A 26,378-nucleotide genomic window follows, 5' to 3' on the forward strand; every position below is an offset into this window, starting at 1 on the left:
ATGAGTGAATAGATGGGTATGTGGATAGCTAAGTGGGTGCCAATGAGTGCATAGATGGGTATGTGGATAGCTAAGTGGGTGCCAATGAGTGCATAGATGGGTATGTGGATAGCTAAGTGGGTGCCAATGAGTGAATAGATGGATGGATGGATGGATGAGTGGGTGGATAGCTAAGTGGGTGCCAATGAGTGAACAGATGGGTGGGTGGATAGCTCAGTGGGGTGCCAATGAGTGCCTAGATGGGTGGGTGGATAGCTAAGTGGGTGCCAATGAGTGCATAGACACCTATTCAAATGAAAATTGACCCAATGGGACTAAACAAATAATTGACTGCACCTCTTGACTCTACGCATTTATAAATGTCTCAAATGTTTGTTTGTTTTATTTATTTGTATAGCGCTCCAGACCCAAGGGTTCAAGGGCGCTTAAAGAAGATGGTTACATATTGTGATATATACATTTGCAAGATAAACATTTTACAGATACAAGATACAGCAGTTAGCAAATTTCACGGACATGGTTAAGTAGACCTCCTATCAAGGGTGTTGCTCTTTGTTCAGGAGCCAACCGATAACATGTTTCCTAAAGATCTGGAAGGACTCCATAGTTTTAATGTTGAGGGGTAAGGTGTTCCAGAGTTGGGAGGCAAGTACTGTGAAGCTAGTTCCTCCCGCTCTTTTTAATGAGAATCTAGGCACTGTTAAGCTTAGATTGTTGGAGGATCTGGTGGTGGTTGTGGCAAGTTTCATGGTAAACTTATTGGTGAGATATGGGGGGCTAAGTGGTTTAAGGCCTGTACGTGAGGCAGATGGTTTTCAAGTCAACTTTTTGTCGGATGGAGAGCCATTTGCATGATTTCCTAGCATTGGAGATGTGCTCTCGCCTGGGGATGTTAAGCGCTGCGCGTAGTGCGTTGTTTTGAAGTGCCTGTAATTTGTTATTTATAGTTTGGGTAGCACCTAGGTACAGACTATTGCAATAGTCCAGTTTAGACTGTATTAGGGCTCTGGCAAGTGTGAGGCAGCTGTTGGTAGATAGGAAGGGTCTACTGGCCCTAATAAGCTTGCCGGTGTAGGCGGCGGCTGAGGCGATCAGGTTGGTTTGTTTGCAGAGGTTGGAGTTGGCATCGAGATAAAAGCTGAGGGTTTTCACACTTTTGGGATGGTATGACCATCGCTGGTGATGTTGTTATAATCAGGATTAAGTTTAGACAGGTTACCTCTGTCTTCTCATCATTCAGGCAGAGGCCATGTGAGGCCATCCATGCCTGAATGATGGAGAATATTTCGTTGATCCGGGTGACGTCTGTGTGGTAATTGCCTGTGATGGTGAGGAGTATCTGGGTGTCATCTGCGTAATTCGTGTAGGTGACACCCAGATGGTCCAATTGTCAAAGAGTGGCTTTGTAAATATGTTATACAAAGTGGGGGAGACACAGGAGCCTTGTAGACCCCGCATGAGATAGGAATGGGGTCTGCCGCAGCTGTTGTAGAGAAGACTCGCATGGTTCTATTAGCCAGAAATGATTGTATCCATGCGATGGCGGGGGAGGAGAAGTGAGCTGCGGTGGCTAAGTGGTTGCAGAGGATTTTGTGGTCGACCAGGTCGAAGGCCGCTGAGAGGTCTAATAGGAGTAGGAGCACAGTCTTGCCTTTGTCTTTGATTTCATCAATCTGACTTTTAAGATCAACAAGGGCGGTCTCTGTACCATGTTGAGGTCTAAAGCCAGACTGACGTAATCCTAGCAATTGGTTGGATTCCAGGTATTCTTGAATTTGGAGGTAGGCAACTCTGTCCAGGATTTCTAGTAGGAAGGGGACTGTGGTGACGGGTCTGTAGTTGGTGGGTATGGCTGGGTCTAATTGTTTTTTCAAGAGTGGGAGAACCCAGGATTGTTTTAGGTTGCTGGGGACTGAATTGTTTATGAATGATAGGTTAATTAGTTCAGTGATGAATGGGGATAGATCTCTAGCTGTGTCTTTTATGATCTGGGCGGGGTAGCTGTCCCCTTTGCAGTTCGAGGGTTTTAAGGAGGTGATGATTTTTTGAACTTCTGCCGCAGTTACTTTCTTGAAAGTGAAGTTTGATTTGGTGTCAATGGGCGTTGGTGAGCCAGGGCTAGTAAACTTGTTGTTGGACAGTTGTTGGTGTTTGTCCTTGATTTTAGTTTGAAGTCCTGTGATTTTATTGTTGAGGGCGTTTTGGATGCTGGTGCACCAAGGCTTGTCTTTCAGATCTGTGTCTGTAGGTGGATTGGGAGTTTCTAGTTTTTAGAATTTTAAATAATTCTTTAGTGGAGGACCCTGCCTGATCGATTCTGATGTTGTATGCTTCTTTTCTGATGCAAATTATTTAGTTTTTATATAAAGTGGTTATATTCGTAAGGTTAAGTTTGTTTTCCACAGAGGAACTGGTTTTCCATGTGCTTTGAGCCCTGGCTTTCTTTTTTCTGAGTAGCTTGAGTTCGGGGTGTACCATGTGTTCAGGTGCGCTCTTGGTTTATCTTTGCGCCATTTCAGAGGAGTAATGGTGTCCATTGCCTTGGCCATGGAGTCATTGAAGGTGTCAATCAGAAGGTTTAAGTCAGTGTTGGCTGGGAGTGCGTTGAGGGTGGGTAGGACCAGGGGTAGTAGGGCCTCAGCAGTAATTTTGCGGTTGTTTCTGGTAGGGTAGGCTGGTGCTATAGGGCATTTTTTGGGTGCTGCATGGGTAATGTTAATCTCAAGAGGTATGAGGTGGTGATCCATCCAGGCTAGAGGTTGGGGGTCCTTACAGATGGTGTCGCAGTTGTGGGTCGCCACCCAGTCGATAGTTCGACCTTTCTGTTGGGTGGGGAGGGCAATGAGTTGTGCAAAGCCATGTTCTGTTAGGGCATTGGCTAGCGATGCAGCAGGTGCATCGTTGGGGTCGCTGTAACCAAGGTTAAGGTCACCTAGGATAATAATTTGTGCTGAAGGCTTAGCATTTTCAGCAGTGAGAGATGTGATGTCTTCTTCAAAGACCCCCGTGGGGCCTGGAGATCTATATATGAGGTGAAAGGTGATTGTGCTTGTGGGGAGGTTTGCAGCTTGGCAGTAGGCAGCTTGCAAGATGAGAATGACATGGGGGAGGCTGATCTGAAGCCTAAGGAGGATTTTGAAATGATCGCTACACCTCCTCCCTTGGCGTTAGGTCTCTCCGCTCTGAGGATAGAGTATTTGTCAGGGATGGCTAGCGATAAGTGGGGTCCGGATGCTTCATGAAGCCATGTTTCTGTTAAGGCTAGGAAGTCAAGATCATTGGTTAATATGATGTCGGCGATTTCAGTAGGGTGGGCAGCAAGGGATCTGACATTGACTAAGGCTCCTTTTAATGGGAGTGTTGTAGGCTTAATAGGTGCCTTATGCTTCTTGTCGGTTTTGGAGTTGGATTTGGTGGTGGGCCTGCTGTGTGTAGTGAGGAGCCTAGTGCCTAGTCTGTAATTGCGGGCTGTGATGTTAGGAGTGAAGGGAGGGGTCGGTCCAGGAGGCTTGGGTGAAGCAATGGGCTTGCTGTTCAATTTGGTGTGCTAAGGGTTCGTGGTAGTTTGGGTGGAGCCTGGAGTGCTAGGTCTAGTGTGGTTGAGGGTTGAACTAGCGTTCGTTGGGAGGTCGATATTTATGGGGTATATGGGAGGCAGGTGGTGGGTAGGTAAGAAAGGGGGCAGGGGTGGTAGAAAGGGTGTGGGGCAGGGGCTGGAGTGATGTCTTGGGCATCCAAGTTTGGCTAGGCCATCTTTGTAGGCTATGTAGTTATTGCCGCTGCAAGGTACGTTATCCAATGTGATGCAGGAAGGGAACATAAGAACAAGCCAGGTGATATGGTCTGGCTACAGGGTGTGCAGTACTGGTGGCCTGAGTTGTACAGCTCGTTGGGTGAGTACCGCCCACTGTGGCTGGTAGATGGCTAGTTTGGACAGGTTAGTAGGGCTGCGTCCGGAGTAGAGATGATACGCTTAGTCTAGGGTGTAATGGGGCAGCATCTGTGCTGAAGAGTGCAATGGCCTCTAGATTCAGGAGTGATACATTCGGTGGAAGTGCAATGGTGTATTAATTAGGTTCGAGATATCACGGTTGGGCTAAGATGCAATGGGCAATACCTTGATTCAGAATGACATTAGGCTGAGATACTATGGGGCAGCACCTAGATTCGAGATAGCACAATTGGGCTAAAATGCAATGGACTATATCTGGATTCAAATTGACACATTCGGCTGAATGGGCAGCACCTAGATTCAAGGGGAATCACTTGGGCTAGGATATAAGTTACAGTAGGGCAATGCCTAGGGTCAGGATAGCATGTTTGTCAAGAAGTGCAGTGCACCTGGGTTTAGAATAATGCATTAGTTTAGAATGTCGTGGGATAACCTAATGCGAGAACATTGACATTTCTTACATGGTGCACATACAGGTGTTGGTAGCAAACCCCAGGGTTCATGTGTTAAACGGGGGGACGGGTGGTCACAGCTGTGTTAGCCTAGGGCCTGGTATAGATAGTCAGTACATGTGGTACAGGCCCAATATTGGAGCGGTCGCTGAGACAGAGGGGACACTGATTGACGTGACGGCAACAATGCTGATTCGGAAGTATGGATGGGTTACCGGTATGACTGCAATGAATAAGAGCAGGGCACGGTTTCGGATGTTGTGTGCACGGTGGCCGCAGGGATCTGCTAGGCTCCGCATGGGTGTGCTAGATGAATTGCATGCGCATTGGCAGGAGTCCGTGTCGGTGATTGCCGGTAGTGAGCGAGGGTCCGGTGTGCAGCCGCTGTGGGCTCGATGGCGTGTGGTAGCTGTGAGGCGCATATGAGTTACCTTAGGAGCGATCGTGCATGAGGGCCAGGGGGTCTGGCAGACGGCAGTCTCGGCAAGAACAGACAGAGAACGGGCGATGGCCTTATTCTCGTGGGAGTGGGCCAGCAATGCCTGCCGGCAACCAATCGGCTTGAAGAAGGGCAGGGCAGCCAATTGGGGGCCTGGTTAGGCTCTGGAGGTGCCCAAATGCGGGCAGTCGGCCATCTTTGAGTGGCTAGGTACCTCGTGTACCTTAATGGCGTATGCAGCTAGCAGAAACAGCATTACGGCTGTGTTGGGCATCGGCAAGGGTTTTCTTCCATGTGCATCAGGATTTAAATGTGGATGCTGTGTGGTACTTCAGAAGCAGAATTCGGGGACGAGCACAACGCTTACCGAGCTGTGCTTCGTGCCGGACGCCTACTGCTCCTGCAGTGGCGGATCCAGGTCGGGGGAGCTCCTGTGCTCCTGGGCTGGGTGCTGTGCAGTGTTAGGCGCAGATTCTTGTAAAATCAAAGATACTTGAGACAGTGCCCAAGTCCCGTAGTCCAGAACCTTCTTCTGAGATTACGCATAAACCAACAGCCACTTTTGATTTTTCACGTTGCACAATTCAAGATCCACCTATTACATTGGGTTTGCCGTATATGTAAAGTCCCGGGTAACCTCGAAACGGCAAAACATCTATTCACTGAAAGCAACTCATTGGGCCCAGCCCATCGTGGGTAATTACACGCACACGCTCGGACTGTTGCCTTATGCAGAGTCTGGAAGCGCGCACACAGCTCTCTATCGGGTATGGGGCGTTAGTTTAGAAGCTCTGCCCGCTAACGATTGACGAGGAAAAGTTAATGAAAAGATTGATTTGTCTTAAAACTAATGCTTGGACATCAGAATGCTTAGTACATGTGTTTTCATATCCTAGTTTTATTAATAATGAATATGGATTTTACTAATGTTTTAATATTTTAGTAAATAATGGCTCTAAACAGATGGAGTTACTCAATTGTTACTCAACAAATTACTCATGATATGTCTGATAAGCTATTGTATTACGGGTACTGTATTGTGTTATGGTGCCATATATATTGTTTGCTGAAATGTTATATTTTTGTGTTTTAATTATCTGGTTTTGTAAATGTTCTTTTAGAACTAAATTCAAATAAATAAATAAAAAAGAAATACAAATAATTTCTTATAAAAACTGTAAAAAGCCATACAATTTACAATTGTTTCTGTGGTAACAAGTAAAAAATCCACAATAATGATTCCAGGCCAACACAGGAACACAAGAGCATTGCCAGCACGTCACTGTAAGTACATGCTCATGATGTCTCAACAAATTATATGCCAGCTTGGCACTGTAAAATCACTTCCTCATGCTGGCTATATGCCAGCTTGGCACTGTAAAATCACTTGCTCATGCTGGCTATATGCCAGCTTGGCACTGTAAAATCACTTGCTCAGGCTAGCAGTACCCGAATATATGCCAGCTTGGCACTGTAAAATCACTTGCTCAGGCTAGCAGTACCCGAATATATGCCAGCTTGACACTGTAAAAATCACTTCCTCATGCTGGCTATATGCCAGCTTGACACTGTAAAATCACTTGCTCAGGCTAGCAGTACCCGAATATATGCCAGCTTGACACTGTAAAATCACTTCCTCATGCTGGCTATATGCCAGCTTGGCACTGTAAAAACACTTGCTCAGGCTAGCAGTACCCGAATATATGCCAGCTTGGCACTGTAAAAACATTTGCTAATGCTGGCTGTACCAAATATATGCCAGCTTGGCACTGTAAAATCACTTGCTCGTGCTGGCTGTACTCGAATATATGCCAGCTTGGCACCAACATGGAATTCATCATGCTGCCGGTGCAATGGTCCCACCAGACTCCTCCCTTGCCTCTCCCCACACACACGCACACCTTGCACTCACTCACGCACACAAGCTCAGTCACGCAGTTAGAAATGAGGGCAAACACAGAAGCTCATGTTCTGAAAAAGCAAACGGCATGCAAGGCACTCACATGCTATTGGTCCCCTGGCATGCAGTTTTCAACTTTTGCAAAATCGCCTGTACTTTTTTCTTTTATTATCAGTTTTGTAAAACATGACACTTCTGCCTGTACATATAGCTCTGCAGATGCGTGTCCAAGGGATTGGCTGGAAATCCACTGATTGCACACCGGCATGACAACCTGATGCAGGTGTGCAACAAAGAACAAGGACGAAACCGAAACCCCCACCCTCCTCACACTCTGCCTGCAAAATAATGTGAACATCTGTAAATGCGGATAACTGCCTTTTATTCCCTTTTCTTTTCTCTTTTGAAATACGTTGTTTTTATTGAAAACACGCACATGCGCATTTAAACACCCTTCTAAGCTTTCCTTCACCCCACTCTTGGTGCGGGGCTCCAGGGTGGCAAGCAGGGCCGGCCTTAAGGGCAGCAGTGCCCTGGGCGAATTGGCACCCCACTCCCCTGGTTAACAGGGGGCGGTGTGGAAGAGAGCGGGGCCAGGGTGGGGCACTTCTCTTTTTTTTACCCTCCTCGCTCCGGAGAGGAGGTAATGATATTTATAGGGCGTGTCAGCAGCCCATTGTCATTGAATGAGCCCGCCGCTGCGGGACCTTGCACCATGGTATTACTATGCGGTCCGCCCGAGTAACGGTGCCGACTCCACAAACACCAGTTTGTCATTGACCCTCCACAGCTGTTCCAATGCCAATCTTGCCTCTTTGGTCCTCTGAGCCAGCGTGTCCATGACAGATCTCCATGAACCCTGTTGAAGGGCCACCTTCAAGATGTTGACACTCATCATCATCAGCCGCCACCTGTTCCCGTTCGTGGATGGGTACAGAGTTTGGAGTTGCCGCCTCCACCACCAGCCTCGCATGTTCATCAGCTTCATCAGCACTGATTTTTCTGTGTCCATCTGGCTTGCATCTGGTGTGTCTGGAGAAATGGTTGGCCACGTTTGTGCTGCCTGGCCGGTACACCAAAGAGACCCCATATTCAAGCAGCGCCAGCATCCACCTCTCGATGTGGGCTGGAGGCTTGGACGACACACCGGCCATGATCGGCAGCAGGGGCTTGTGGTCCATTACCACGGTCACCGGCCATCCCAGCACATATAGACAAAAATGGTGACATCCCCACAGGAACGTCTCTCTCAATTTGGGAATATTGCTGTTCCATTTCGGATAGTGCCTTGCTCGCATATGCGATCAGCCGGACCTCACAGTTCTTGTCCGTCTGGGTAAGGACTGCCCCCAGACCAAACGGGGCTGGCCTACACCACAATTTCCGAGTACAAGGCCGGGTCGAAGAAGGTCATTGTATCCTCTGCCGTCAGCGCCCCCTTAACGTCCTCAAACGCAGCCTGCTCAAGGGGTCCCCACTGCCATGTACCGTCTTTCTTGGTTAAGGCCCGCAGAGGTTCCGACCAGGATGCAAGATATCTGATGAACCAGCCACAGTATGTGATCATCCCCAAGAAGCTTCGGACCTCAGACAGATTCTCCGGGGGCCGTGCCTCCATGATATCTTTGACCTTACGAGCATCTGGTGACACACGCCCTTCTTTGAATACAAATCCAAAGAATGCAAGGTTCTTCTTGTGAAACTCACATTTGTCCTTGTGCAGAGTTAATCTGAGTGCCTGCAGCCGTTCCAAGGTCTTTCTGTCCAGGTGCTGCGCCTCCGTTCTTGCAAATACCAGGGTGTCGTCCATGTTTAGGACGCCACCCAAGTCAGCCAGGGCCCCACGGATAATATTCTGAATCCCCTCCGCCGCAGATGACGCACCAAAACTCGGGCATTTGTACCTGTAGAGGACATGGTGAAGGTTATGTACCGAGAATCCGGGTGTAACGCCACTTGATGGTACCCAGCCCGAAGATCCAGTTTCGAGAAGAAACATGCCCCCTGCAGTTCTGCAATGATATCATCAATGGTAGAGGTGATATGTCTTTTCTTTAATCGCCTTGTTTAGGAGCCTCATGTCCACATAGATCCCTTACAGTCAGGTTGTTTGGGCTTCCTGGCAGTGACAATTGTAGACACCCAGGGGGTCGGGCCATCCACTTTCTCGATTATGTCCAACTCCACCAGACTGTCCCGCTCTTTATCCACAAGTTCCCACATATGAAACTGGACTCCACTGTGTTTCAGCGCAGTGGGTTTTATCGACTGGTCGATATGTAGCTTCACTGTGTCGCCCGCCATGAGGCTAATTCCTTCGAGTAGCTGGCTGTATTTTGCCAGCAGCCCCTGCTCATCCTCCACATACACTGAGGATGCAAAACTCACGATGCCGGGGACATCCTCTGCTGCACAACTCAGTAGGGTGTTGCTGCTGGTGGTTGTTATGTAGACCTGGGCCTTGTTGGATGACACTCTGTGCTATACGTTGGCTACAAATGCCCCAGCCAGCGGGATCGGTTGTTCGCCACCGAACATAAAAATTCACACCCTCTGCTTCTGTAATTTGTGCAGTACCACCATGGCGTCGTAGTGCACCCTCGCCATCACATTAACAGAGCCCTGTGTTCACCAGTACCGGCACCGTTGATTCATTCACTCTCACCAGACACTGTGGCTGTCTCCTGTTGGTGGTACGCAGAGCACCGATGCTCAAGATGAAAAAGATCTCTTCCTCCTCTTCATCATCATCCTCCTCATGAGGGGCACCGTCCTCCCCCTGATCTATCTTGGAGACATTGGGCGGGTGCTGTGGCCTAAAGAACCCTGCCTGCACTGGTCCTCTCGGTATCACCACTGGCACTGGAGCCCAGCATATGCGGGCCTAGTGGTCCAGCGCCCCACAACGTCCATAAGCCTTCACCTGTGCCAGGCATTCAGCGGGGTGTGGGAGGTCATACCCACACTTAGTACACAAATCAAGGCCCTTGCACCCCTGTCCCACTAGCCTCCGCTTGGACGTATGGCTCCTCTGCCACCTTCACCACAGCCCACAGCACACACATGCGCTTTCCCTGGGCGCAGAGCCGCATCCATCCTTGATGCACACACCTCCGATACCTCATGGCAGCGTTCTAGTTCCAATATGCGAGGGAGCATGAGTCCCGGCTCTCGCAGCACTGGCATGTGCAGATTGCCAGACGAACATCCCTGTCTGAGCTGGTTCCTAATCATTGTATCAGGATTATCCCAGGCACACGACGGGGACATGAGGCACAGCTGCCTTTAGAAATTGTCCAGGGACTTGTCATCCTTTTGCCTGGTGCTGCACATCACAAAAGGCTCATAATCTGTGTCGGAAAGGGGCATGAAATGCTCTAGCAGCGCATCTTTAGCTGCAGCATACGTCGCATTTGCAGATTGAAAAACATCATGTACCGCCAGTCCTGCTGAGTAAAGGAGTGTAGCCACCTTGCTGTCTTCATCCGTCTCCCAGTGGCCCGAGGTACAAGTTGAACCTATCAATCCACAGTCTCCATCTCGGTCCCAGGCTTGATGGGGGGCCCCCGAGATATCAAACCCGGGTATTGGTGTAAGTGCCCCCTGCTGTCTCGGCACATATGCAGCGACTGGGCATACTGGCACTTGGGCAGCACCGGGCGCTGCAGCAGCCTGGCCATACATGGTAGCGAGCGCACAGGCACCCCACTATGGAACTGGGGCCACAACTCACTGACTTGCTGCTCCAGGCAAAACTGTGTTCAGATGTTGTGTGATGTTGACCAGACACACCCCTTGCAGCAACTTCTTCTGATCTCCTTTCACCATAGCCAGCCAGTTCCCTGCCGGGCACCTTCTCCAAATGTCCAAAAATGTGGGCGTAGAACCACTTGACACTCTAATACCCTAGGGCACTAAACACAGTAGCCCTCTGCCCCCCCCGACCAATGTCCAAACAGCCAGGAACAACAAAGAAGGAACTCCTAGTCCATAGATAATGGCTCCAAAAATTGAGTGAGCCCAGGAGACAAAGAACACTCAGCGCCTCACCTCACACTTGATGTATCAGAAATGTCAAAACACTTCAAAAATGAAGAATACACAGCAAAGTGCTGTCCCCTATGCATGGAATCCAATAATTGTGCGTGGGGGATGCACAAGCACTCCTGATAGGAGCTGCAACCCTCAACACGTTGTTTGCAAAATGGAGGCCAAAACCACATGGTCACCGCCGGCTTTGCGGCATGAGAAGACAGTTTTTGTTTTAAATGCTCAGCTTTCCTCACGGCCGGTGCCCGGGTTGGGTCCCTGCCTTTTCGCCAATGTTGCGTAGTCGTGGGCTCCTCCGTGAACTCCCCACCTTTTATAGAACACACATGGGAGGCGTGTTATTAGTTCGGGCTCCACGGTTACACGTGGAACGCCCCCTTTATTTAAAGCACACGTGGCAGAGTTGCGTCACTACCTTTGACCTTCACAGCTGAGGGGATTACATTTTCAACGCAAAAGGGGCCATTAAAGTATGGCTCATGCCACTTTCAGGTAAAGTTCCTTATAAGAATTAAATCGCCAACATACAACTTGGGTGCAATAAAAGTTCAGGTGCCCTGGTTGTTGAATTGTCTTCATCTGTGTTCTGAGACTGAACCCCCTGACACTTGAGTTGCTCTTAAATGAGAGCGATGCTAGAATCCATTCATGCCAAACAGTCATTCAATTCATCACCTAACATTTTGCTACACTCTGGGCATCACTTCTTCTTCTAGATGAAGGCATTCGAGGCATTCTCATTCGCTGCCCTGTCACTAGTTTGTGAGGGGTGAGGTGATGGTCTGAACTAAGCTGATTTCCGAAGGGCATATAAAGCTAAGGGTAGACAATATAGCCACCTTTCTTCAAAGTCAATTTCATCTTGGCAATCCTTTAGTTAAGGATGCCATTGACTCGCTCATATATATTCTGTGTGCTTGTGGGTGATAAGCAGAAGAACATTTAGGTTTAATGTTCAATAGAAGCCCTATCTGTTCAAATACCTCATTCACAAAATGTGGCCCATTGTCAGATCTCAGCACTTCACACACATCCCATCTGGGGAAGACTTCACATACTAAAAACTTTGCTGCACAAGTGGCATCAGGGTGTGTACACAGACTTGTCTCGATGCACCTTTGAGATGGGACACATCACCACTAATGGATAGCTACATCCATTACATTCTTTAGCATATCGACATAGTCCATATGTAAATGCTGAAACTGACCATTCCGTCGGGGTAGTACCCCCCTCATTGTTCTCAGTGTATGCCCAGCAGCAAACCTTTGACACACGATGCAGAGCACTATAAATAGTGCCACTTGCGCCAATAAATCCAGAATGAACCAGTCTTCGGCAATCGTAGCAGCAAGACTCTCCATAGTTACATGTGTGGGATAATACAGCTGTTGAAGTACAACCTTTAATAATGCTACTAGCATCAGTGGCTTTCCAGTGCTATCTTGTTGCCACAGTGCTTTAGTGGGGGGGGGGAAAGAACACGCCCTATGTTTCCACAATTCCTGCTCGTCCTGCATTGCACTTCTTGAATTTCCATTAATTGGGTTATCGATAATTTATTAAACCCTTCTTGTATCAACATGTTTGACTACTTTTTCTTTAACACTCAAGTATCGGAACTTGAGATATCTGGAAAATATGCAACCCTTTTGGCCTCTACATCTGCAGCTTCAGTCGTGCAAGAGATGAAATTGTTTGCTTAGTGTGAGCTGTGCATTTAATGACTGCTATGGCCATGGGGAGTTGTAGTGCCTTAATAAGCCTGTCCAATAAGGATGCGTGTTGCACAAGAGTGCCGTCCGCACAGTGATGGCTCCTCCTTTTCCAACATGCTAATCCTGCATGAACGGTTGACGTCACATGGTCTGATTCACTATACTCCTCCAATTCCTGCCCTTCATGTTTCTTACTGCAACAATAAGTGCTACTAATTCTGCTGCTTGCGCTGAAAATTGAGACAGTAGACTTGCACTTGCACTTGCTATAACTTAAAATTCTCCATTTAATTAGTGTCTCACTGCCACTGCGCCTGAATGCCTTTCCCCACTAGTTTAATCAATTTTCGAAGAACCAGCAATAAAGAGAATTTGTCCTCCTGCTAAAGCATTTTCTTTCACACAGGGTATATCATCATAAAATTCTACATAATTTGCACAGTCATGCACATGACTACCCTCTGCTTTTGGCTCAGCTACAAAATGTGGGAGGGTCACTATTTTACATCTTAAAATCTTAATCGCTGGGTTAGACATCACCTCATAAGCTGAAGCTCTTTGCGATGTCAATGTATCCTTGGGTTTCTCTAAAATGGCAAATAGAGCATGCTCCACGGAAAGGGCCTTAGAGCAACCCATGAACATACTTGTAGACGTCTCAATTGCGAACGCAGTGGCTGCCAGTGACTGTTTGCAAGGAAAGTGCCCTTTCATAACTGGGTCTAAAATCCCACTGTAATATGCTAAAGGCTTATACCCCAATGTGGTCTGCTGTGTAAGTACTGCTGTCATAACTGTCCCATTTATGTGCGAAAATAATATATAATCGGCATAATTGGGAATTCCCAAAACAGGGGCTGTAAATTTTTTTTTTTTCAGTTCCTCAAACCCATCCTCCATTTCGTCAGTCCATTCTATTTTTACTTTATCCACTTGTGCTTTCTTTAAAGCTTGCAAAAGGGTTCTTGTGTATGAACTGTAATGAAACACCCATGCTCTAACATAGTTGCATAGCCCCAGAAATTGCTGCATCTGTTTCACTGTATTTGGCTTTGCGGTTTTCAAAATCTCCTCAGCTCTCTTCAGGTGTCACCTTCTTTCCTTCATGTGAAACGAACTGCCCTTTGTACAACACCTTCTTGGCAGCATTGTAACTTCTCTTTGTCTATCTTGTATCATTTGTTATCAACTGAATAGAATCTTGCCTGCACTCATCTTCTGTGGTACTACAAATTAAAATGTCATCCACTTACTGGATCACTGCACTCTTAAGATCAATATTGCCTAAATCCATTGGTAGGACTCTGTTAAAGATTGATGGGGACTCACAGTACCCCTGTGGCAAACAAGTATGTTTCAGTCAAGTTTGGCAGAATGTAATGGAAGTCGGGTCTTGTGAGTATTAACTGGATTGAGAAAAATGCATTTTTCAAATCGAATACCATGAAATATCGAGCTTCCACTGTGATACTGCATAGTTTCGTCACTGGGTTAGGGACTAGAGGAAACTCTGTCTATACAATCTGGTTAATCCATCTCATATCTTGTATAAATCTCCACGACCCTCCCTTAAATTTTTTGATCAGATACACCGCAGTGTTATATGACAATTCAGATGGCCCCAGAATACCATGTTTCATCAGTGCCTAGATAGTCTGAAATATACCCTCATCAGCCTCTCGAGACACTGGGTACTGTCTTGCTCGAGGTAAAATCGCCCCTGGCTTCAGCTTTATTTTGACTTCCCATATTCCCTTCAAAAGACATACATCATAAGGGCCTGTATGCCACAGGACACTTGGCAACTTCTCCAAGTCTACCTGAAAATATTCTGGATGTTACCATCATCATTCGTTGTGGGACTTCCCTTTACTCTATTCTTATTGAGGCTCTGATGCTCATAAAGAACTCTACTTCACCATCTGTTCCATCTTCCATAAACATGTCTTCATCAGTTATGTCGGTCAATCTGTGCCCTTCTTCGAGAGCTATCACTGTTCTCCATGGTCTACCCTCATCCATTCCTTCGAGCATTGCCATTTCCCTTCGTACTATGGCTGCTTCTAATTCTATAGGAATAGTCTGTCTCCCCTCTTCGTCCATATGTATTTGTGGTCTGAACAAGAACTCATCAGGTATCCTCACAATTTTTCCCACTAAGCCAGGTAGCCACGTCAATAGAATGCGCACCCCATATAGGAAAATCTCTGGATCTATTGCAACACCTCGCAGAGCCACTTGCCCTGTGAATGCCAGTATAAATTCAACCACGTTCAAATAGTATATCCCTGTAGTGGAACAAACTATCTCTTGATCAGTGAATTAAATTGTCATGTAGTTTTGTCATCAAATCTCTTCCCAAAATGTTAATCTGTGTCTGTTGTGAAAATAACAAAGGCACAGACATGTCACACTCTCCTATAGAGACTGGTAATTCATCAGTAAAAGGAACTCGACTTGCAGCTCCAGAGAACCCTTGAGAATTCATGGCAATTCCCGACATTGGACATTTCCCCTCTCGTATACACCACTGTGCCTGTGTCCCTTATGAGTCTTCAGGGTCATGCCCTCCTTCGCCCAGTGTTCTCCTCTTACCCCTTCCTATCAGCACTTGCCCATGGGCACCCTTTCCTAACTAGCCTCCATAGACTGCCCCCCCCTTAGCATTCACCCCTACTCCTCGCTCCCCCTGGCACTTGCCCTCTTGGGCACCCCTTAGCACTTGCCCAGCCCCTTGGGCTCCCTCCCGCCAGCACTCCTCCTTTCCTTACCGTCTCTCTGCCCAATCCCTTGTCCTCACCTGCCCCCTCCCCTTGCACTTATTGATACTGCACTTGCACGATCCGAATGTCATAAGGCCTAGTAGGACCGGTAGTGTTTTCTCCTCTGTCCCCCCAAACCCCCTGTTTTTCTCTTGTGGCGCCTGGAAACACTTTCTCCTGTATAGGCGCTGTACAAATGCTCAATAAATAAAATTGCCCCCGCCCCCGCCCACGGGTAATATATGCACTTCTTTCTGTAACTCCCGAGTGGCTTCACAGAGGAACTTGGCACCTTGAAATTTAGCAAAATAAAGCAGCTGCGCAATGCCTTGGTGTTGGCCCAGAGTGGTCGATTGTTTCTCATAATCCACTTCAGAGTGTCTGGTTGTGTCCCAATTGCCTGTAAACCATGCTTGCGTTGCGGAATGCTGAAATACCTGCCTGTCTGCCTCAGGGCTCGGAGTGTGGACGCCAAGTTACTGGGAAGTCTGGGCAGAAAGAACATGAGCATCATGTTCTTGGGAGTCTGGAAGGAGCGTGCCCGCGTCACCCTCCCCTCCTCACCCGCCTGTTCTATCCTGTACATGCACTCATTTGCAGGCCCGCGTCACCCTCCCCTCCCCTCCCCACCCGCCTGTTCTATCCTGTACATGGACTCATTTGCAGGCCCGCGTCACCCTCCCCTCCTCACCCGCCTGTTCTATCCTGTACATGCACTCATTTGCAGGCCCGCGTCACCCTCCCCCCCCCCTCACCCGCCTGTTCTATCCTGTACATGGACTCATTTGCAGGCCCGCGTCACCCTCCCCTCCTCACCCGCCTGTTCTATCCTGTACATGGACTCATTTGCAGGCCCGCGTCACCCTCCCCTCCTCACCCGCCTGTTCTATCCTGTACATGCACTCATTTGCAGGCCCGCGTCACCCTACCCTCCCCTCCTCACCCGCCTGTTCTATCCTGTACATGCACTCATTTGCGTGCCCGCGTCACCCTCCCCTCCCTTCCTCACCCGCCTGTTCTATCCTGTACATGCACTCATTTGCAGGCCAGCGTCATCCTCCCCTCCTCACCCGCCTGTTCTATCCTGTACATGGACTCATTTGCAGGCCTGCGTCAACCTCCCCTCCTCACCCGCCTGTTCTATCCTGTACATGCACTCATTTGCAGGCCCGCGTCACCCTCCCCTCCCCTCCTCACCCGCCTGTTCTATCCTGTACATCTGAAGAATACTCCCAGGTCTCCTCGGGGTGTGGTAGCAAATTCACCTCCAGTTCAGTCTGTGAAGTGGGGCTTGTAGCTGGCCCCCCTATCCTCCTTCAGAGGCAGACAGTGCAAGCCCCCTCCTTCCAGTTCATGGACCTCCCTTTCACACACAGGCACTGTAGACTGCTGCCCCGTGCACGGACAGTGTTGGGTAGAAAGCCCACCTTATACCTTTTACCAGATGCTGTAGCCCCTATGCCAAAACGTGACTGAGTCTGTGGTACTGATTTTGGGGGCTCTGCCTTAAGTGTCATTTTGACTCCTATGGCAGGGATACCCCAAAGGTGTCCAGGATTGTCCCAGACTAGTTGCCTCTTCGCGGTTAGTCATGTGGGTAGACTGGTGGTGGCTTTTTGCCAAGGTAATATGGTTCCGCTGGCTGGATCCCCTTTTACCTATGGCTCCCTTTTCCCCCCCTGCTCCATTTACCAAAATGGAGGTTTTCGTTGTTTGCCTCAAAGACCTGAAGGTTCCCATGACTAACGCTTGACCCTCTTTGTATGGGTGAGAAGGGGTCATTGTGGGCCACTGGATGCCAGGAATGGGGCCTCTATTCGGCTCTGCATGGAGATGCATGTCTGGTGGAGTCTGGGTTCCCCTCCCTTAGGGGTGTGAGCCCTTCCTCAGTGCCTGGGTGTGGTGGGAGGGGTCCTCAGCCGTTGCTGACTACCCCTCTACTCAATTGATGCTTGCCGTGCGATTGAGCATATTCCTTGCAACTCCTGCACTGCCCACCTGTGACAGAGATGCTGAACATTATAGGAGTTCCAGGAGGTGGAGGGGAGAAAGGGGGTGGCAGCAGCGGTGGTTGGTACTCCATACTGTATGCATGTCACAGCTCACGCGTCTTCTCTACTTACTCTTAAATGTAGATTTGCCGCTCCCTCCTCCCCCACCCCTGGGTGATGATGACTGCCTGGGTTCTCCAACCAGTGCCTTCCCGCCGCCACCCCCTCCTCCAGCCTTCGATGAACCTTTCCCGCCAGCACCGGAGGATGTCTTTCCCTCGCCTCCTCCACCTTCTGCTGATCCTGGGCCCCCAGCAGCCATCACCATCTCCATGCAGGTGAGTTTGGAGCTCGTGGGGTGCATATTAGGGGGAGGTCCTTCCTGGGGTTGGGAATTATTTCAGTGATGTTCAAGTGTTGGCCTGACAATGCTAGGCTACGCCAAACCTTTAAGTCTTTCTCTGTATGACTCTCTCCACAGGATCCCCAGCCACGAGTTCAGCTGAACAGCATTGAGCGGGACATAGACAACTTCTCCACCATGCTGGCGGACATGGAGGCCAAAGACCCCTTCCGGCCCCGGGTGAGTGATGAAGTGAGACGCAGGAGGGAGACGGTGAAGTGGGCATTGCATTAGGAGTGTTTCAGAGTTTAACATCACTTCCTGCTGGTTTCTGCAATGGCCGCTTTTTCACTTTCCCTTGGAGCCTCTGTTCGTTCTCCAGCATGTACAACTTGGTTAATCTCTTCTGAATATACACATGCGCTATCCATTGTAGACCCTTTGAGCCATCTCTCCAGGCCACACCTACAAGAGCCATGTCAAGCAAAGTAGACTTTCTATTTACATCTGCAGGGACCAATATAGTGTACGTAGACCTTCCCTCCATGATGTGCGTGTCTGAGGACCTTTGTTGACTGTGCAGACCTTGTACTGTACACTTCTCAGAACCATTGTGTTGTATGTAGACCTTTGCTTCTGATTATACCTATCAAGGGTCACTGTAGCATAAGTACACCCCTGGGAGCATGGTACTTAATATAAACTTTCACTTTACAGGCTGTAACTGTCTCAGAACCTGTGTAGACTGTGCAGCCATTCTCTGTAAACTGTAAACACCCAAGTACCATTGTAGAGTTTGCACGCCTTCACTTTGCACAATAGTTTTCGAGGGCTTGGGGACCATTGTAGTGTACGTAGACCTCTTGCTGCAGACTGTGCGTCTCCTAGGACCGTAGTAGGCTCTCTCCTCACTTTTCAGACCGTGCTTCTTTGAGAAGTTTCGTAGACTGTGCATCGGGCCCTTTTTTGTAACATGCATGCAATGGATGGGATCACACAGAATGCCTGAGTCCAACTATCCGAACCATCTTAGGAAGATGGCAAAGTACTGTTTTTATATCAATTATCTAAATCAGGGAGTTACAACTGACATCAACGGATGTACGCTTGATTTCTCATCTTTTCATAAAACAAAGTTTATATACCAAACATACGTCCAAGGGGATGTCATACTACATGGCAAATAATGCAAAACCTTCTAGGGATCGGTATTGGATTAAGGGGAACATCTAAGTATATTTTCGATAGGAACTAGGATTATAAGTGGCTGCCCACTGTCAGGTGTACAACATATGCCTACCTCTAAAACATGTAATCTTCAGAAACTTTACATACACAGTTTCTCATTGGTTTGGCTTTCAAACTATAAGGTACTTAGTTATATGGACCATCACAATTGGTTGGCACGCTCGTGCCATGTTTGGAACATTCGTTTCACTTAGCAGCACGTAAACCCAGATCCATGTGCAAGGAAATGGGCCTGACTCTACCTCCCCACCCAATTAGCCCAGCATCTCTCATCGCCCATGCCTTCTGCCATGAGGATTGTCTTTGAACTTGGCCTTGCAAAGTACCCTTGCCTCTGAGAATACACAGGAGTGAGAGCACTCAATATCGTGTTCTAGGACTCCAATTTCAAACTTTATTTTCATCCTTGGCTCACGTGACAGGAGACCACGATTTGGTCCATTTTGCAGGTTTTAAATGTCTTAAATTAATAAAACTTGGCACTCTTGGTGTTCTTTCTTTTCACCTTAACAAGGGATGATTCATCCTCTGCACGTTCGCCCCTTTTCCGAATAGAGAGCTGACCTTGGCTGCTTCAGTCTTGACTCCAGGCCAGACAACCTCGCCATGCAGCTCCACAATTCAGCCTATTCTTGCAGCCACATAGATTTTCCCTTTCCTCTTCGTGGGTCCTGGCTTACTAAAATTCATACCAATGTCCTGCTTCTATAAAATGGTGGCTCTGCCTGCATTATATTCACTACGTATAGCCTGCTTCTATGATGCACAATTATTGAACAGTTGATTTTATGCAGCACTTCATGCACGTGTCATCTTCTTCTTTTTCGTATTTAAAATTTCACTTGATTTTTTACTTCATTATTAGTTTTCTTCAGCCATTTATCTCGAGACGTCATTTGTACTCTTGTGATGTCACAGGCTTTTTTCTTTGCTCTTTTTCATATTCCTTCAGGGAGTTCCTCCGTTAGGTTGACAACACCTCGGGGATAAATTCGATAGGGTTATCTCAATGGGTATCTTCTTGCAAACACACATTGCGGTGTTGGCACAAGTGCTAGTGTCAAACACAGCACGGTCTCAGGCTTCCATCATATGGGAGGTAGGAGAGCGGGGTTTCCTGCCGAGGCCTGCAGCTGCCCCTCTACAGCTGTAGTGTACATGGCATTTGGGACCCTCCTAGTGTACGCAGACCTCTTGCTTCAGATTGTGGTCTCACAGGACCGTGCTAGGGTCCCCGCTCGCTCATCATTGGAGGCACCTTGGCTCGTCTCTTCACAGGAAATGTATTTTATGGGAATATTGCCATAATCCCATAATATATAGTCCACATATTTCCGAACATTTAGAATACATATGTGTCCAAGTGATCTACATAACATCAAGATTATAAACCTCGGAATGAAAGCAGCGTGTAATCTGGGTATTCGCTAGGCAAGTATGCTTCACTTAATGCCAGTTGCTAAAATGGAGGAAGGTGGAATCCAATTAGGCCTCAACCCCAACACCCCTCGCCCCAACAAGTAACCGTTATCCACTCCAACTTTTCCTTGCTTTACTCTTCTTAACTTCATTCTGACTTTTGGGATGAGTAGGCCGAGTGCCAGAGTATTCGTTACTCTGCTTAACTTCGGGCCAAGTACTGCCATGAGTATGATGGCAGTACTCTCAGTTGCTGTGATCCCTCCCGGGTCTCCCGCCGTTACTGTTGCCTTGTTTCACAGGGGTCGGCATCGCCAAGCCTGTTCTCAGGTAGGGGACTTCACACGACGTCCAAACAACTTGCTTCCTCGTTCTGTAAGCGTTCTGCACCTTCCCACAGCTCCAGGGCTTCCAGGCTTTGACAGTCTCAGCACAGTTGACGGACCCACTAGTCCACCCCTCCAGGGTCACGCCATGGCTCTTGCCTGCTACTTTTTTGTTTGTGGTGTTTCCATCCCCTCTGCTCGTCCGCATCATTCCCCTTTGTGGGCTCCGGCCATCAGCATCTTCTTCCTTCCAACGGATGCTTGTGCGCTCGTGTAGTACAGCCAGGACTTGACTGGTTTGAAGCTTGTGGGCTGCTTTCCTGTGAGATACTAAGAGGAGTCTTTCCTTGGTTTATATTCCAAGTTGCTAGATCCTCTCCAGTGGAGGTTTGTAGTCCCTCCTCTCTGTCTGATGAAAGTTCTGCATCCTCCGTTCACTCTTCCTCTTCATAGTATTGGTGATGGGTTGTTTTTCAAGAGGGAAGGGTAATTCCGAATGACGGTAACACACAGTGCTCTGACTTGGTAGTCTTGTCGTGGTGTTGGAGAAAGGGGCTTTAGGGACTTATTCTACAGGGGGTCCTCGCCCTGTGAGGTCCCACTACCCTCCACCCCTAGGATTATTGCGTAGCGGGCTCACCTCTCTAGCCTCACAAGAAAAGGCTCCCCCTGGGGAGAAGTGACTGAATCCCAGGAATCCATACACACGCAGCTGGGCTCTCGTTCCCCTTTTACTCACTCCCAGCCTTGTGCATGCCCCCTCACCCCTCCACACACACACACACACCCAGCTCGCCCGTAATGCCCTCTTCTCCCTCGCAGCGCTTTTACTTGTCCCCTGCGTGAGAGGCGATGCTTCCCAGACCCTCTTCTGTATTCTGCGCCTGTGCTTCGTTGCAGCCTCTGGTGCCCTGTCTGAGTTATGACTGTGCGCTGTCCTGAGCTCCCCTCTGCACAGTCACGTGATTCACAACCCAGCAATGCGGAAGATTCTTAAGTGCTGTTGGGGGGGGGGGAGTAGGGAAATGCAGACGGGCAGCTTTTGTGCAGACGCTTGCGAAAGTGATAACATTGCGCTCTCTAGTGGTCACTAATGGCACTGCCTTACCAAGCCGGTTCTCTTTTAAATTGCAGGTCACACTGGACACCACTGCTGCCCCGGATGTCTCATCCACGCCCCCAAAAGCTCCACCCCCTGTCACCAGCTTTCCTGCCAAGTTCAGTCCCAAGCCCGTTGGCTTTTGTCCAAAGGTCCCCCTGGTAGAAGCTACTCCCTCTCTACCACCTGAGCCCTCGCCCTCTGCGCCCTGGGCTGCTCGGCCCCAGCATAAATATGCTCCTGTGCACGTGCCTGCAATTTCCAAGTCCCCGGTCCCCCCTCCTGCTCCAGCAGACCCGCCTGTTATGCCACCACCTGCCCCTACCCCTGCCCCACCTCCTCCCCCAGCTCCCCCAGTCTGTGCTCCCACTGCCTTCCAGACTCCTCCAAAGTTTGCCCCAGGAGGACCACCACAGATTGCAGCCAAATTCTCAGGTTCAAGTGGCACAGGTCCAGCAAAATCTGCAGTTGCCCCCTCCCCTACCGCACCGCTGAATTCAGTGCGGTCGCTACAAAACACGCCCGCATTCTCCTCGCCTGCTGCACCCTCCCCTACCAGGGGGCCATCTCACCTTCCAGCTCCCTCTCCATCCCCTGCCAAGCCTGCTCCATCGACGCAATCACCTGGATTCTCCTACGTCCAACAGAAGGAGCGGCCAATGGTGCAGGAGAAGCCCCGCCCACCTGGTGTGGTCCCCAGCCCGGCTCCAGCTCCCAGCCCGGCTCCTTCCCCAGCTCCAGCCATGAACACGGTAAACCGACTTGCACATGCCATTGATATGTTTTTTGGTTTAGGCTGTGTGGTCTATGCTGGTGTTTTTTCTGTATGTATATTAGAGATTGTTAGACTGTGTTTCTATCATTGCTAGTTGCTTTGCTCGCCTTGTCTGTTAACCTCACCCTCCTTTTCCCGTTCCCGTTCCCATGCCCTTGAAATTCTTTCCCCATGTCCAGGTAATATTTGGGTTATTGGGACTGGGGATTGCGGGGGTGTCCCCCGCAGGTTCCATGGCTTAAGTTTGCCGCAAGAATATGGCGATATTTTTGTGGGGATATTAACACATGGGACCCAGGATTCTATGGCACCTGAACATTTGTCTTATTACGTCTCTGCCCCCACCTACCGCCTCTGCTGAAAGAGAACAGAACTTGTGGGGGCTTCCTGGCTTGTCGGTTTTTGTGTAGCCCAACTGCTGCTGTCTTCACAATGTCTATGGGCTGTTCTTTCAATACTTGTCCTGCGTTGGCCTCGCCAGTAACTGGCCAGCTTGCCGCCCAGTCATGGCCCAGTTAGCTTACTATAGCTGGACACATAATCGGTCTCCTTGACTCACATGCCATTCAGACAACCTCACAGCACCCATCCACGTGCCAGCTCGACATGGGCAGCTAGCAGGGACTTGGCCACTCAACCTCCCTTCGTATTGGCTAAAATGCACAATCGCATTCTAAGCTCCTCTGACGAATCTCCCATACGTTAGACTTCAGTCCCGCACAGCGTTTTAGGAAATGTTTGCAGAGTCACTAAATTGAAGTCCGGTGCTCAGACAGTGACGGCCACGACCGTCATCGCAACTGAACCTTCTGCCAAAGGCTTGCAGGGTCCTTTGCTTTCTGGAAGCAAATGTTAGGGTGTCTGTAGGAATATCGAGGGTTCCAGAATAGCAGTAACATTCAGGCAGGACCCTCCTGAGGTGAGCGGAGGAGGTAACTGCTTCTTGAGCAAGGGCAAGTGCAGCGAAGCCACCAGTGTCTGTTGCACCCTCTACCTCCGTGGGAGGGTAGAGCTGTGATGAATGACGGACCACTGGTCATGTTGCGTGATTGGTTGCAGCTCCTGCCAATCAAGCATGCAGCATTGTTCCTTCTCCAGGAGAGCTACCAGCCAGTTCAGTGAGAAAGCAACAGCGTGTTATTAGAATCAGATGCCACTGGCCCACGTGCTGCTTTTCATGCTAGCTGTTCCATTTGTTCCTTCAAAGTAACTCGTCTAAGAGGATATCGGGGTCAGACCCCCAACCCCAGCACAAAAGAGGGAGACCGCTTTTTTGCCATGAACCTCGAGGACAGATAATTCCACATAATCGACACGGCACCACACACCACGTGACATTCCCGAGTCATGGGTGGTACAGGAAGCATTTAATTCAGGGAAAAAGACTCGTACAGGTAACCCTACCCCATTCCATGAAGAGGGTAGACCTATCCTGATTTTAACTGTGAATTCTGGGACTTGTGGTCCTGGATTTCCCCATTACGAACTCAAGTCCCAGAATGGAGAGTTAAAACCAGATCAGGATTATCATCTCCCGAATGAAATGGGGCATGTTGGCACGTATGAGGTCTTTCCGGTGGGATGCACTTTGCCCTCTGCATATCAGGTGTTGGCCCTGTTGGGAGGGAATCCCCAGGGCAGGCGCTGTCTCGGTTCTTGTGGGATCAAGGCTGGCTAGACTACAGCACAGGCCAGTCAAGTAAGGTCCAGAGGGATAAAGGAACCGTCTCAGCGCCTGGAAGGTAGTGTGTCTGTGGAGGTACAGCTCAGTCGCTCAGGAGCATTATTTAGTCTTTACCCTGTAGGATAGGGTCTACCACAAGGTGACCTGGGAGCCTTCAAATGCATTCTTTAATAATAGGGTGCCCAGGGGTAGCGCAAGACTGCCCCTGGTGCTTCATCCCCCCCCCAACCTTATAGAACCTCACTTGAGGGTGGCACGCACTCTCAGACGGTGAACTGAGTGGTGGCAAACTTGAGGCTAGCTACCATCATCAATTTCCCATTTTGGCGAGCAGCGCTTAGGCCCTGGCCAGGCGGCTTCTGTGGCCTCATTGGCGATGCAGGAATGAAGACCCTCTGGGAGCTCATTCAGTAGAACCACTGTGGAGCCACAGGAGGGGAACAACTTCCTGAAGGAGAAAAGGGTGAGGCGCAGCTGTGTTGGCTCAGTAGAGCTCCAGTGGCGCGAGATGAGTCTGCGACCAGCGATCCGATATCGGATATGGGGATGTGCTTCTGGGAAGCCCTACATTCACTTTAGGATTTCATTGTACTTAACTGGCACTTCAGTCTTTAGCAGGTGTTGGACAGTGACAGGGTAGCAGGGCTTGCCAATGACAGCGTAGCGGGGCTTCCCAATGACAGGGTAGCGGGGCTTCCCAATGACAGGGTAGCGGGGCTTCCCAATGACAGGGTAGCGGGGCCTCCCAATGACAGGGTAGCGGGGCCTCCCAATGACAGGGTAGCGGGGCCTCCCAATGACAGGGTAGCGGGGCCTCCCAATGACAGGGTAGCGGGGCCTCCCAATGACAGGGTAGCGGGGCCTCCTAATGACAGGGTAGCGGGGCCTCCTAATGACAGGGTAGCGGGGCCTCCTAATGACAGGGTAGCGGGGCCTTCTAATGACAGGGTAGCAGGGTTTCCCAATGACAGGGTAGCAGGGCCTCCTAAGGACACGCTAACGGGGCCTCCCAATGACACGTTAGCGGGGCCTCCCAATGACACGCTAGCGGGGCCTCCCAATGACACGCTAGCGGGGCCTCCCAATGACACGCTAGCGGGGCCTCCCAATGACACGCTAGCGGGGCCTCCCAATGACACGGTAGCAGGGCTTCCCAATGACAGGGTAGCGGGGCCTCCCAATGACAGGGTAGCGGGGCCTCCCAATGACAGGGTAGCGGGGCCTCCCAATGACAGGGTAGCGGGGCCTCCCAATGACAGGGTAGCGGGGCCTCCTAATGACAGGGTAGCGGGGCCTTCTAATGACAGGGTAGCGGGGTTTCCCAATGACAGGGTAGCAGGGCCTCCTAAGGACAGGCTAACGGGGCCTCCCAATGACACGCTAGTGGGGCCTCCTAATGACAGGGTAGCAGGGCCTTCTAATGACAGGATAGCAGGGCCTTCTAATGACCGGGTAGCAGGGTTTCCCAATGACAGGGTAGCGGGGTTTCCCAATGACAGGGTAGCGGGGCCTCCCAATGACAGGGTAGCGGGGCCTCCCAATGACAGGGTAGCGGGGCCTCCCAATGACTGGGTAGCGGGGCCTCCCAATGACAGGGTAGCGGGGCCTCCCAATGACAGGGTAGCGGGGCCTCCCAATGACACGGTAGCAGGGCCTTCTAATGACAGGGTAGGGGGGCCTCCTAATGACAGGGTAGCGGGGCCTTCCAATGACAGGGTAGCGGGGGCTTACTAGGGTAGCAGGGCTTCCTAGAGGCAGGGTAGCAGGGCTTCCTAGAGGCAGGGTAGCAGGGCCTTCTAATGACAGGGCAGCAGGGTTTCCCAATGACAGGGTAGCGGGGCCTCCTAATGACAGGGTAGCGGGGCCTCCTAATGACAGGGTAGGGGGGCCTACTAATGACAGGGTAGCAGGGCCTCCCAATGACAGGGTAGTGGGGCTTACTAGGGTAGCAGGGCTTCCTAGAGGCAGGGTAGCAGGTCTTCCTAGAGGCAGGGTAGCAGGGCTTCCTAGAGGCAGGGTGAAAGAGTTAAATTGAGAACAAAGAACATGAATAAAATTAAACAGATTATAATGAGCAAGAAGTAAGCAGATGCTGAAAAAATGCTAGGAGCTGTAATGATGACATCTGCAAGAGAGATTTGGAAACTCATAAATGATTCTACAACTCCTGCTAATCAATCATTAATATTAGACACCATTGATGAACAAGGGTGGATTACA

General features: G+C 49.6%; 1 protein-coding gene across 3 annotated transcripts in view; it reads left to right on the forward strand.

Moving 5' to 3' along the window:
- Window positions 1-26,378, forward strand: part of ZYX (zyxin) — a 129,352-nt gene that overhangs the window by 80,797 nt on the left and 22,177 nt on the right. For all 3 annotated transcript variants that reach the window (XM_069650311.1, XM_069650312.1, XM_069650310.1), the window contains exons 3-5: window positions 17,409-17,602; window positions 17,746-17,847; window positions 21,735-22,451. In XM_069650311.1, the coding sequence (XP_069506412.1) occupies window positions 17,409-17,602; window positions 17,746-17,847; window positions 21,735-22,451 (1,013 nt within the window). The remainder of the gene's footprint in view (window positions 1-17,408; window positions 17,603-17,745; window positions 17,848-21,734; window positions 22,452-26,378) is intronic.

The sequence above is a fragment of the Ambystoma mexicanum genome, chromosome 3p (assembly GCF_040938575.1).
Source record: "Ambystoma mexicanum isolate Mex_15411 chromosome 3p, UKY_AmexF1_1, whole genome shotgun sequence".
In the NCBI taxonomy this organism is placed as follows: domain Eukaryota; kingdom Metazoa; phylum Chordata; class Amphibia; order Caudata; family Ambystomatidae; genus Ambystoma; species Ambystoma mexicanum.